At 38.5% G+C, this 13,814-nt stretch overlaps 1 protein-coding gene across 1 annotated transcript in view; it reads left to right on the top strand.

The window, feature by feature from the left end:
* The first annotated feature begins 1,859 nt into the window (after nt 1–1,859).
* kif18a (kinesin family member 18A) overlaps nt 1,860–13,814 on the top strand; it is a 30,758-nt gene continuing 18,803 nt past the window's right edge. The window contains exons 1-9 of the mRNA XM_071531899.1: nt 1,860–2,009; nt 2,604–2,708; nt 4,445–4,555; nt 4,744–4,941; nt 7,183–7,359; nt 7,527–7,601; nt 7,754–7,863; nt 11,436–11,598; nt 12,712–12,876. Coding sequence (XP_071388000.1) covers nt 1,893–2,009; nt 2,604–2,708; nt 4,445–4,555; nt 4,744–4,941; nt 7,183–7,359; nt 7,527–7,601; nt 7,754–7,863; nt 11,436–11,598; nt 12,712–12,876 — 1,221 coding nt within the window. The 5' untranslated portion in view covers nt 1,860–1,892. The remainder of the gene's footprint in view (nt 2,010–2,603; nt 2,709–4,444; nt 4,556–4,743; nt 4,942–7,182; nt 7,360–7,526; nt 7,602–7,753; nt 7,864–11,435; nt 11,599–12,711; nt 12,877–13,814) is intronic.

Genomic DNA, 13,814 nt, shown 5'->3' with positions numbered 1-13,814 from the left:
TGCACCTCATAAATATATATATATATATATAGATATATACAGTTGCAATCAGAAATATTCAACCCCCTCACCTCAAAAGACATTATAGTGATGTGGATGAAAGATAATGACAATAAATGACAAAAAACCTCATTAAACAACAAACAATATTTATTGATACATATTTGAGTTATTTTGACAACAGAAGTTGACTTAACTTTTAAGTTCAAATGAAAAATGTAACTCTTTTAACACATGTGCATGTGCAGTATTATTCAACCCCCAGCTTCAGTACTTTGTGGAGCATCCTTTAGCTTTTATAACTTCTAACAAACGTTTTCGGTAAGTGCTGACAAGCTTCTTACACCTCTCGATCGGAATCTTTGCCCATTCTTCACGTGCAAAAGCCTCTAGCTCAGTGATGTTTGATGGCTTCCGTGCTGCAACTGCCTTCTTTAAATCCCACCAAAGATTTTCAATCGGATTTAAATCTGGTGACTGAGAAGGCCACTCCAGGACGTTCCAGGATCTTTTTCTCAACCAAGCTTTGGTTGACTTGGAGGTGTGCTTGGGATCATTGTCTTGCTGGAAAGTCCAATGATCACCAAGGTTTAATTTGTCAACAGAAGGCATCACGTTCCTCTTTAAAATGGCCTGGTATTTCTGGGAATCCATGATGCCAGGTACACGATCAAGATTGCCAGTTCCTGCCGCAGAAAAACAGCCCCACATCATCAATGACCCACCTCCATGCTTGACCGTGGGGATGGTATTCTTCTGGTCATAAGCCTGGCCTTTCGCACGCCAGACATACCGCTGGTCCATATGTCCAAACAGTTCCAGTTTGGTTTCATCAGTCCATAGAACTGTCTCCCAAAACTCTGTAGTCTTATCCAAATTCCTCCTGGCATATTCTAGTCGACTTTTGATGTTCCTTGTAGTCAAGAGTGGAGTGCGTCTTGGCGTCCGGCCATGAAGTCCTTGTTTATTCAGTGCACGTCTTATAGTTGCCACTGAAGCAGTTGTACCAGCCTTCATCACGTCATCCTGTAGGTGTCTTGCAGTCACACGGGGGTTTTTCTTAGTTGTCCTGACTAAGTTGCTAAGGGCCCTTGATGAAATTTTGGGCTTTCTTCCACGGCCAGGCAGGTTTGCAGCTGTTCCATAAGTTTTAAACTTCCTTATAATGCTCCCAATGCTGTCTCTTGGAATGTTAAATTTTTTGGAAATCTTCTTATACCCAAGGCCCTTCAGGTGTGATGAAATAATCTCCTCTCTCAGCTTTTGTGGAAGCTCCTTTGTCTTTCCCATGATTGCAACTCACCTTGAATACCTTCATGGGTGGGGTTTATATATGCATCACAGCTGAAGCAAATGAAGGATCATTATAGAGTTCCCAAAGGCTTAATTATGTTTCAACTCCACTTTAGGCCATACAAACTGTCAGAAAGCTTTAAAAACAACAATATTATATAGGGGTTGAATAATTGTGACATGGCTATCTTAAGAAAATATACTGTTACACACAAATACTACATCATGCATTTTCTGTGTTGATTTTATGTATCACTCAACTCATAAAGAAGTCATCCAAAGCAGAATCTTGCTCTTTGAAAAAACTTTAATTGATAAATCCTTAAAATCTTTGGGGGGTTGAATATTTCTGATTGCAACTGTATGTATAAAACAAATATTCAGCTCGAATGATGATGCTACCAGTTTTCTCGTTTCACAAAGGTAAATTGATTCAGAACAGAATTTCTGCCATTCCAAGATTATTATTGTTGTCATTGTTGTGATTATTGGAACAGTTATTATATTCTTAGTACTAATAGATCCATTTCATAGCAAATTGTTTTTCAACTATTACAGTATTTGCCTACGGTGCTACTGGAGCAGGCAAGACACATACCATGTTAGGTTCACAAACTGACCCTGGGGTCATGTACCGCACTATGAAGGACCTGTTCAGACGCATGGATGAAGTCAAGGAGGAGAAGGTGTTTGATATTGCATTCTCATACCTTGAGGTGAATATTTGAGTCAATCCTTTTTTTCCTGTTTTTTGTTTTGTGATCCATGTCAGTTCCTTTTTGCAGAAATTCCCCTTCTTGACACTTGTTCACCGCAAGCTTATCATATTTAACCTAAACTCAGTGAAATGAGTAAATTGAGAAATGTTGTGTGATGATGAGAGTGCGAAGGACAGTGGTACTCATTGATTTTTGAACTGCACTCCCGTCCAAAGTTATTGCAGAAGCTGCTCATAATTGTCAAGGCAGGTTCAAAGGGGGTGACGTTTTTCAGTATCTTGTGTTTTCCAATATCCTAAATTTCTGCCCACTTGTGTTTGCAACAAGTAATTTGCAAATGTTTTATGGACAATTGTAACATGATTGTAAGCACTTCATTTCCATGGGGGGAATATTCTGTTTATTATGTATGCATGTATATGTGTGTTAGGGATAAGCTGTCTATATACATCTTCATATCCCAAACAAGACCTTAACCTGAGCTTAAGCTGTTATCTGGAATACTGTAAACATAATTAGTTGTGCAAAATGTCAGCCACTTATGATGGTTTCATGCATCTGCCACTGATTGCAATTATTTCTTGTTTACAGGTTTACAATGAACAGATCAGAGATCTTTTGGCTAATGTTGGCCCTCTCGCAGTGAGAGAAGACAGTTCTAAAGGAGTGGTGGTTCAAGGCCTCACACTGCATCAGGTTAGTGACAATGTGTGTCATACACACTGTCCCACAGCCTGTGATGTTGTTAAAGTAAATTTAGAGTACCGGTAATAGCACTTTTATTAGCGTCTATGTCTAGATTAAATTTCACCCATTCCTTTTGCAATGCATGTTCTATGTAGATTTATGAGATTTTTTTTAAACATTTACTTGTTTTCATTGTTTTTAAAATACAAACTTGAGGGTATCAAACCTAGCTTGATATTAACTTCTGTCCTGGCTAACAAAGACACCCAAAATAAGCCAGCATGGTTGTGACAGTAGAGTTTGTAAGGCGGCATGCTTTTGAGGGATTATTTTCTGGCACACTTACATTTCTTCCTGTAGGTGTCAGGTGATTGACAGTAAGCAGGGCGTAACGTGATTCACGCACTGAAAACACTCAACTAACAATAAAACCAAATTAAGGCTTCTTGGTGGCCATGGTGGATTAGTATCTTCATTTTTTTACAGTATGGTTTAGTACTGTACAAGAATGAAAGGCAGCAGATGACTTCTTCTGGAGGTAGGAAAACAGACTGATATCTCCAGCTACACTGACTGTGTGCAGAGAATAATGTAAAGCAGAAGGGCAACCTAGATGATTGGTGCAACCACAAAACTCTGCTACTATCTTTATTCACTTTTTAGATGTATTGAAACCTGAACATTAAGTCAAAAAACACACTTTGGTTGGTGACTTTTGGTCACTAGCCAAATTGAACATTGCTCAAGCTTTTTCATCTGTCTTTTGTTCTCTCACACCCAGATTCACATGGAATTAAAAATAAAGAAAAATGAAATTAAAATAAAGATTATCATTACAAACAGAAAACTGTAAGCATGCATCTCATTTGAGATGCAGACTGCCTCACTTGACATAAAAGTGACTTCTGTAGAGTTTCTTCAATTAACTGACGACACAAATATTAAATAGAGACCCAAAGAGCCAAAACCATGCCGCCTTCTCAATTATCTTTTAATAGTTATATTCCTCAAGGCTTTGTTGAAAAAGCAATTTGTGAAAAATATTGTCAAAAGCTAATGCACTCAGTTTTTTACCTGCCTGCTCACTCCTGACTGCTGGACAAACTGATAAAGTCGACTATGTTACAGACTGTTATGGTACATTCTAGGCTACCCTAGAATGTCATAAAATAGGTCTAATTTAAAATGTGTTGCTGCAGCAGTGTTACAGTATTTTATTTCAAGTGTGTAGTTATTTATTTTTTCTACTTGTTTACTGCTGAAAGTTTATTCTTTTTTAAGGTCTTTGTCCCATGTTTTCTACAACAGAGAGAATTTTTTGGCCATATTGGCCATTTTGCAAATTGTAATTGAGAATTGGTTTCTTGCATATTCCTCTGAGCTATACACAAGTTTGCATACGGTAAGAGTTAACTGTCTTGCTTCTTCTGGGTGTTTAAGCTTGTGTCTTTTTATTAAATAATTTTTAGTATTTAAGAAGTTCAAGTATTTAAGACAAGATACCTGACTTTGTATATGCTGTGGCAGAGAGCTGTACAGGTTCAAAATATTGATTGGATTGTCCTAAGCAATAAGAATACCATGTGAATTCTTTAGTTTTGTACCCCTTTAGTGTTCTTATTTAGTCTTGTCCCCCATGCAGCAGTCAGAAGTGAGGTAGTTCCAGATGGGGCATTTTACTGGGTCACAAAAAATGGATGTCATTGTCATCTTCTCTCCCCCTCTCTCTCTCTCTCTCTCCAAAGCCCAAATCTGCAGAGCACCTTCTTGAGGCTTTGGATTATGGAAATCGAAACAGGACCCAACACCCCACTGATATGAATGCCACCTCCTCCCGTTCCCATGCTGTATTTCAGGTATTTCAACTGGGGAGTGTTATGCTCAGATCATTAGTCTTCAGAGCTTCTTTCAAACACATGCTTCACCACAAATATCTAGAATGCATTGGACAGATGTCTACCACAAGATAACATGCCTCTTGATAGTCTTGTCATGTGCTGTATGATTGATAGGTGAGTTGACAGTTTTGTGTTCTTGCCTCCAGATTTACTTGCGGCAGCAGGACAAGACTGCCAGCCTCAATCCTAATGTCTGTGTCGCCAAAATGAGCCTGATTGACCTAGCGGGCTCGGAGAGAGCCAGCGCCACCAATGCCAAAGGGGCACGTTTGCGGGAAGGCGCTAACATCAACAAATCACTCCTTGCCCTAGGAAATGTTATCAATGCTCTTGCTGACCCCAAGGTGAGTTTGAAAAGATTATGTATGTGCTCTTGTCCCACATGTCTGTTGTCAGCAAACAAGATTTTGGCTTTATTTATGTCTTTGTTTTATTAATGTCACATATTTCTCACTTTCATTTCGGCACATATAGTATAAATGCAAGGCGAAACATAAGTGTAGTAATTATATTATGCAATATAATTTGAACCCTGCTCTTAATTGTGATACCCTGATCTTAATTTATCCTGATTTTGATTAGACTAGTGTTGTTATTGTTATTTTTATTTTTATTTTTGATTTTTTTTTATTATTATTACTGCCACACCAGTTTGAAGTTTCAGTTTCCCTAAGATGTATTGGCAAGTACTCAAAAATAAGATGAAACATGAAACCAAATAATAGGATACAGCTTATATATAGTACATGATGGCACATGTGCATAGTTGTCTGTTCTCATTACTCCGTAATCAGAACACATGAAGGTAGCATACATACAGAAACGTGTCCAGAGACACGTATTGAGAATCTACAGAAATATGCACATATTAGAAACAACAGGCAAATGTCGTATAAAAAAGCTGTATATTTTATACTCATTTCGATGATTGAGTGTAATTTTGCGTCATTTGCTTAGGATTCTTGACCAGAGGCTTCTGGGGTATATAAAGTAAACAGCTTCCCTCCCTATGATTCAAGGAGCCTGGGAAGTGGAGAGTCAACTGAGTATTTGGGTATTATTTCATTCCAGTTGCATACATTAACCTGTCAAGCAGTCGTCTCGTTTTACGCACCAGTCCCAGGGGACCAGGCGCAAGCAGGCCACATGCATTTAGGAAATGCTGCACAAATGTACCACTGCCATGGTGAAATGTGACCCGTCGTCACCAGGTTGTTTCATTCTTGGGGGATAATATCTTCATGTTCTTGCCTGGGCAGTGTTTGATTAATATGGTTCCCCTGGACGCCACTCTAGAGTGTTGCAGTAGTAGACTTGTTGTTGTCCCTTGATCTGCTAAACCCACCACACCACTGCCACGCTCCCCACCCCAGCCCCATCCTATTTCCATGGTTAATGGTGCTCCAGTGTTTACTGTAGGCAGACAAGGAATTCATGGTGTGTCATTTGTTTGGGAGAAAGAATGTTCCCACTTCTGTTTCGGCAGACATGCTCATTCATTTGACTTAGAAGAATGTCTGCTACTTCTGTTTGTGCAGTGCAATGTGTCGTTTTCATGGTGTGCTGCACACAATTTTTGTAACTTATTTGCCTTATTCCTGATGAACCCAACACCCATTGTTTTTGCTGAGTGGCCACTTCACACTTCCCATTCACATCAATGCAAGCCTATCCATTCAGTTGTGCGGTGAAGGTCATTTTACAGTTGATCTGCCGCAGGTTCCTAGTGATTGTGTGAACGCCCAAGTTAAAATGACCATTTCAGTCCAATGAACCATGTTAGTGTTCTTCTGACCACAAATTTTGCTGGGAAGGAATGAATCTGCCTAAAGTCCTGCTTTGATTGAAAGGGAAATTTGCCAAGTTGGCACAGCTACCCCTGAACTCCCTCCTTGGATGTGAACTATAACCAAGGTCGTTGAATCCAGATGTAGGCCAGGGTTTTGGGCCTATGGAGAAGTACTGAGGCAGCTGCAAACCCCAGAAGAGATCATTTTTCCCTCCTGTGTCTCTTTAACTTTTCATGTGTATTTCCACCATTTCAATCTCCATGAGTTTGTGACTCACCTAAGCAGCTGCAGTTTATCTATGCCATTATTAGAGACTGAGCTGTGTTCACAGACCAGCTGCACAGTGACTGCAGACCAGTGTTGTGGGTGTCTGTTTTCTGCTTTTGTGGATGTCGGTAACACTAACCTGAACTCTCCATATTGAGTTTTGTTTCCTATGAGATTTGGTGGTCCCCACCAAATAGTGTGGTCTGCATAAACTTCTCTTGTGGAGCTTCTCCAGATGGAGAATTTTCTCTATCCTTTTTGGAATTAGATTTTTACTCTAATCTATGTTTTCATGTCAATCTTATGTTTTCAGTTTTGGTTGGGTTTCTGTATATCTCTCCTGTTTGACAGAACTAGAGGTTTAGCTAATTCTGTATTAGTTTCCTTTCAAACAACATTTGTTTGATTTATTTTTAAGTAAATGCAACACCACCAGAAGAGTTTTTCACATGTTCTGAGATGCTGATTAATGTACACTTTCAGTGAACCCAAATATACTAAATGACTAACTTTTCTCATTTGTTTCAGAGTAAGAAAGCTCACATACCATACAGGGACAGCAAGCTGACACGACTACTTAAAGACTCCTTGGGAGGCAACTGCAGGACGGTCATGATTGCCAATATTAGCCCCTCGTCAAAGTCATATGATGACACCCATAACACACTGAAGTATGCCAACAGGGCCAAGGAGATCAAGTCTTTGGTTAGTCAATGTTTATGTTGTCATGTTGTTTACTGTGAAGATGATTTCAAAGCTAAATATTTGAACATTTGCTTTACTATCTAATGAATTCCATTTCAAATGAGAAAAAAGAATCCTTTTGTAATCGATTCTCTCTCTTTCTGTGCCTTTACCTAAATATCTATCAGCTGAAGAGTAACGTTGTTAGCCTGGACAGTCACATTGGCCAGTATGCGGTGATATGTGAGAAACAACGGCAAGAGGTAATAGGAAGCACCCAGCACTACTGCACTGTCTTTAATTCAGTAAACCTACATAACTTTCTATGTCACACCATGTGGAATTTCTCATTTTCAGTGGCTCACATCTGACCATTTTATCAATTTTCAATTTTTCTTTTGTATTCTTATCCAAGATTCTAAAGTTGAAGCAGAAACTGAAAGAGTATGAGGACAAGAAGATGGATGTCTTGGTGCCTGGGGATTTTAACACGATCCCTTCTCAGAAACAAGCAGAGTTCAAAAGGTAAGTGTGTACATGTGAGTGTGATTGAGTATGAAAGATAAAGCATATTATTGGAAGTACATTTGTTTTGTTTGAATACGTTATAGACCCTTTTAACGTAAACATTGTAATTACAGTATAGGCACTGAGTGGAGGCAGAAAGAGCACATAGCCTACAATTGCCAATGTAGTGATGCACGGATCATCCCAGAACCCATGGGACCTGTGGTTTTACCAGTGGTTCTGGTAGCTTTAGGTCAATAATAAATTATAATTAAGCGGATCAGGCAGTTTAAAGTCTAATTAGGCATGTTGGTTCAGGTTATAGCCTAATACTTCAAATGAAATTGATGTATTTATTAACTAACTAGATAATCCAATCAGTTAACAGGCAAACAATGTTTATGGATTCATCAGAAATACATAATTAGACCTTAATTCACGTTTCAGATGAATCATGCAGGCCTGTGATTTAAGAGAGGGGGCTAATTGGGAGGAGATGGTGATAAGTGCAAAATCAAACTAAACACAATTTACTGTATCTGAACTTTTGCATAATACATTTTAATAGACCTGCTAACTATAACAGTGTGTGAGTGTCACACCAGTGTCTGATAAATATGACAAAGAAAAATCACTGCTATTTTATCTTTTGCTACTGCTTGCTTTTAGGTTTATACACATGTAAAACTGCCAAGGACTATTGATTTTCAATTACATTTTAGTGCAGTGGCTCTATTGTAAGATAAATTAGACAAATGATTATGATGGCAAATTAATTAAGTTGATGGTGACACAAGCTGAAACTCACCATGGTCAGTGGGGAAACATTAAAGGAATAGTTAACATTATCATCTACTCATCCTCATGTCAGTTAAAACACTGGTGAAGTTTGTATGTCAATATAACACACAGCAGGCTAGCTGGTGCAGCTTCATTTCAGTCATCTCCAAAACAACTGGAGTGAATGGAGACTGTTTCTTTAGTTAGTTACAAACAATGACCATAAAATGGTCATTGTTTGTAATAAAACAGCATGATCCAAGTGTTCTGAAGCCAAACAATTACACTGTGGGTCCAAAAGGACAATATTCACCTCAACAAAATGTTGTAAAACAAAATGTACTCATTACATTTTAAGCAACTTCTGTTTACATGTTATTTCATGCTATTTAAGGTTAAAAGTTTGTTTTATTCATTCATTTATTCATTTATTTTGTTTGTTTGTAGAATTGCAACAGTGTTACCTGGGCTCATATTGGCACCAAAGGCACATTTTGGTAGAATAGAATAGATGTTATTGTCCTCAAAGAGGAAATTTGTTTCCACAACCAGTACAGGTGAAACACAGATACACTGAAAACATCAACACAAGAAACATACATGAAAAATGTCGATCAGTGTTTCGCAAAGCCCAAGATGACGTCCACAACCCAAAGATATTCAGTTTACTGTCATAGAGGAGTAAAGAAACCAGAAAATATTCACATTTAAGATGCTGGAATCAGAGAATTTTGACGTATTTTTCTTAAAAAATTACTCAAACCGATTAATCGATTATCAAAATAGTTGCCGATTAATTTAATAGTTGCCGATTAATCGATTAATTGTTGCAGCTCTAACTGCAGTCACGGGGAGCTGCATATTAAGCTCAGCCTGATACTAAAACATTGATAAATAATGCACATCAGGCATTTACTTAAGCTAACAGGTAAACATGAGATAATGGGAAAAAAACATAATCCCAGTTTGCTCCTTCAAAAATGAAAAATAGAACAGTTGGAGGTTTTCAATCCCAGTCCTCGCATTTTCATTTTAGCCATCTAATCAGGGATTATTTAACACCTTGGATGCAAGGTGATTGCAGTGATCTTCCTGGTCGGATCGAAAACCAGCACTACTCTGGGTCCCAAGGATCAGGATTGAAAACCGCCGGCCTAGATACTTGTATTTTGAAAAGAAAATGCAACATAATTCTTTGCCACCTGGCTCCAACATACTTTCTACATCTGTGCATGTGAGCATAGTGGTTCAGGATGTAAACTGTAAATGGTTTGACTTAATATCAATGTCTGAGTAACTGTCCTTTTAAAACTGGCTTTTTTGTATTTCACTGTGGAGTTCTCTCTGTTTTCGATGGGCGCAGCTGTGCGATGCCTTTATTTTAATATGACTGATATATGTGTAGACATTCATGTGTTTTATATAAATCCGATCAGCCAAATCATCCCATCTAGTTCTCTTGAAGGGATGCAGTGGCATCTGTCGGGGTGTGTGGGGTGGGGGCGGGGGAAACAGAAAAGCTGAATGAGTCTCACTCCCACACATTTCATTCACTGGCATCAGAATTCACAACTCGCACAGTGAGAGGCTCTGAAGAGAGGCTGCACGCTTCTCACACTATTAAAAATTCAGCAGTCTAGCAAGGCCACGACGGCTCCTACGTCACTGGGGTTACATTGGAGAGTGCAGTCACATTTCAGCGACAGCTCTCCAGTCTTATTTACCTGCATGCCTCTCCTGTCTTTCCTCTTGCTTTAACCTTCCTAGACAATGACTTGCATCCAATCTATTTATTATCCTAATTTTAAACAAATGAAGTCATATAAATGGCTCAGTCCAAGCAGAAGGACCTCCTAGATTATCTTAAAGGGTTAAAGTCAGGATTTGATAATTAGCTCAGACCCTTAAAAATTTAATATTACATACTTCTAGTAAATTACAAGATAATATTAGTCTTGCAAATATTTGATGAGATCACTTGTTTTACTATTTTCTAATTATTAGTTATAGAGGTAGAAGTATCTTATCAAAAATGGTTTAAATATATAGAGTAAATCATCAAATATTTCATATTCAACTCCAGTTTATGACATGTTTATAACACCTAAATAAAGTAAGAGCTTCATGGCACAGGAATAACTGCAGATTCACTCCCTATGTAGAGTTACTATACATGTGACAGTATCCTCTAATCACATCCTTCCCAATCCCTGAAACTGCTCTGTTTGTAAGGTTGGCGTTAAACTGTTGTAACCTTTTTATGGACTAATCTGATATCTTAGAAAGAATGTTTTGTGTGTGAATTCCCTCTTAACAATAGAGGTGCTTCATGATTTAGATTGCTTTACCTTCAGCCAAGTCCATTAAAAGCCGTTTTAATTATCTTGGCAAGAACCCTTTTGTACAAGGTGCTGTTGTCACCGTAAGTGGGATGAAAGATTGACGCAGTCTTTTTGCCAGAAGTTATCCTCTGACCTTCCTTCCTTATCTGAATGAAGAATCTTTGTGTGACATATTCAGTTGTACTTGGCGATCTGTAAGGGCTAATATAGAAAACTTTTGAAAAGATCGTGAGTCATCACTGAAGGAACGTATTTGAAAGTATTAATTTGCCACTCATGAAAAGCTCTTTTGTTTCCTATTTTAACAGCAAAGATATGGTAGGTCATTTTTGACAGTATTCATAAAACAAGACTGTCTACCGTTTATTGCCTCTCTATAAAGACAAATTTCCCACTGTCCCATTAGAAGAGCTGAGGGAAGTACGGTAAAGATTGTGATATTTGAACAGCGCTCTTTTCTCTCTTTAGGGTGTCAGAAGCTCTGCAGCGAATCTTCTCCAGCCGGGCCCAGATCAGGAGAGAACAGCTGGATCTGGAGAGACAACTGAAGGAGAATGAGCTGCGCCAGCGCCACAGTGAGGAGGGCAACCTGCAGGTCCAATTTTTCTGTGCCAAAGAAAAGACTGAGAAGGTAGCTGGTGTTTATGCTGCTGTCCACAGTTTCCTTCATTCCCTCAGAAAAAAATAAAACTGCTGAGTCATCATTCCACTAGTCTATCCTTTATAGTTATTTTAGCCACTCATTCACACCCCTATGGGACGGGGTCAATGCCCTGCGATTCCTGCCTGTTCTCAACCATCTGAGCCCCAGTGTTAGTTCCAGCTATAAATACCATCTCAAATATAAAAGGGGAATACTTGTGAATTTGTGATTGTGATTTCAGCTTTTTATGTTCTTTGATATTCCTTCTCCCATACTTGTGGAGCTCCACCAAAGAATGGGGTCAGGGTACGTTTTCTGTTTTGCACCAGAAAGCACTACAGTAACTTTAAGTCCACTTCGTCTTCATGTGAGCTGACATTGAGAGCAAAATAGTCACTGGGGTTCTTTGAATTTTATCTTACTACAGCGTTCCCACACTCCTGGAATCAGTTATGGAAAATGATAAAAGGGAGAAAAGTGTTGGAAAAGTTGTAATGTATTTAGTTTTTTTCTTGAATACTGACAAATGTCAGAAAAAGCTATGGCTGGCTCCGAAACAGTCTAGAGGAGGAAAATGTTGCTGGTTGCTTGAGTTAGAATCATTTTATAATCCTTGATTCCTTGATTTCAAAGTGAAAAACAAAGTTTTTGTTAGTGTTAGTGTAGTTGATGGTTACTTTTTAATTTAGTCTCACTAAAATTTGGTCATGAAAATTTGAAAAGGGGCCTTGGAAAATTCATGAAAAAGTTTTGGAATTTTTGTAAAAAGGTTACTATTTTTTATATGTTCTTACCTAAACCATTTTGGTTTTTATGGTTTATTATGACCTCTAGACGGACACTGCCACAGACACATATTTCCAAATGTGGCATATTTTGAAGGCGCCAACACCACCATCAAAGTTGTCCTCTAGCCTTTCAGTTCTTTTGAAAGCGTTGTTAAGGTTCTCAATAGGCTTGCATTTCCTCTATGCTCTATGAGTGGCAATGAGCTATTTTTAAATTGTCCAGAGCGCATGTACAGTTATGTAATACTAAGACATGAAGGTTCGAACTATGACATTCAGTAGTCATACTGTAATTTTTTGTTGTCTCCATTAGGCCACCTGTAAGCATGAGCGTAAGATTGCCGCCTTACGCACGCAGCAGCAACACATTCACAAGCGTTTGGAGGAGGCAGAAGTCCGTTTCCAGGAGAACGACGGCTGTCTTCATCGAGTGGAGAATGAGATGAAGTTGTTGAGGACAAATGCCCAGACCCCAGAGGTGAATACTTCATGTGATCCCTTTACAAAAAATATTTTGGGGGGGCGCCCCGGTGTCTTACTGAGTAGAGCGCGTACCATAAGGCTCAGTCCTTCCCGCAGCGACCCGGGTTCGAATCTGGCCTGCTGTCATTTGCTGCATGTCCTCACCTCTCTCTCTCCCATACCTTCCTGTCTCTCTCTCATTATGTATATCTGTCAATAAAGCATGAAAATGCCTATAAAAATATTTTTAAAAAAAGTATATTTATATATTTTGGTTCATTTTGTAAGGTTTACACATTTCAGTTGTATCACAAATTTCTATCAAATTATATTAAGTAATTCTAATTTAAAGGTATAATATGTAACATTTCCGCATTAAAATATCTAAAATCAACTAGGCCTATGTTATATATATTTTTTGAGTTGTGTACTTACATTATCCCAAATGTTTCCAACAATGTTCAAACCCAGAGAAATCCGTAATTTTATTCAAGGTAACGGTGCGTTTCATTTGGTCGCCTGTCAATGGCGTCATATCCCCTTTACCCCCTAACTTCCGGGGGAACACAGGAAACACCAGATGATACATCAGAGAGTGAGGAAGGAAGTCGGCGAACTAGCTAGCAAGCCACTCTAGCCACTCTGTTGTTTTTTTCATTCTACTGTTTTTATTGCTCACTCGTGATGGATCACGATTATTCATTCCCATTTGCTGTGCGTTCTGTCGCTGAAGCTGTCCCCGTAAAAAAAACTCCCATGATCCCACGCTACTTCAGGACGTCATCAAACTACGTCTTTTGTTATTGTTTTGATTGAGAGACCCCTAGCGGCAGAAATTACATACTGTGCGTTTAATCAAAGTGTTATGATTTGTAATCTAGTTTTTTAAAATGGATTCAAATAAACCTAAAATGGTTTGGATGAATACATTTTAATTACAAATTTTAATTTTAA

The sequence above is a fragment of the Centroberyx affinis genome, unplaced genomic scaffold (assembly GCF_046629955.1).
Source record: "Centroberyx affinis isolate AG114_WGS23_722 - 3 ecotype Tasmania unplaced genomic scaffold, CSIRO-AGI_Caff_v1 ptg002148l_1, whole genome shotgun sequence".
Classification (NCBI taxonomy): Eukaryota; Metazoa; Chordata; class Actinopteri; order Beryciformes; family Berycidae; genus Centroberyx; species Centroberyx affinis.
This window is presented reverse-complemented; position numbering and strand designations above follow the sequence as displayed.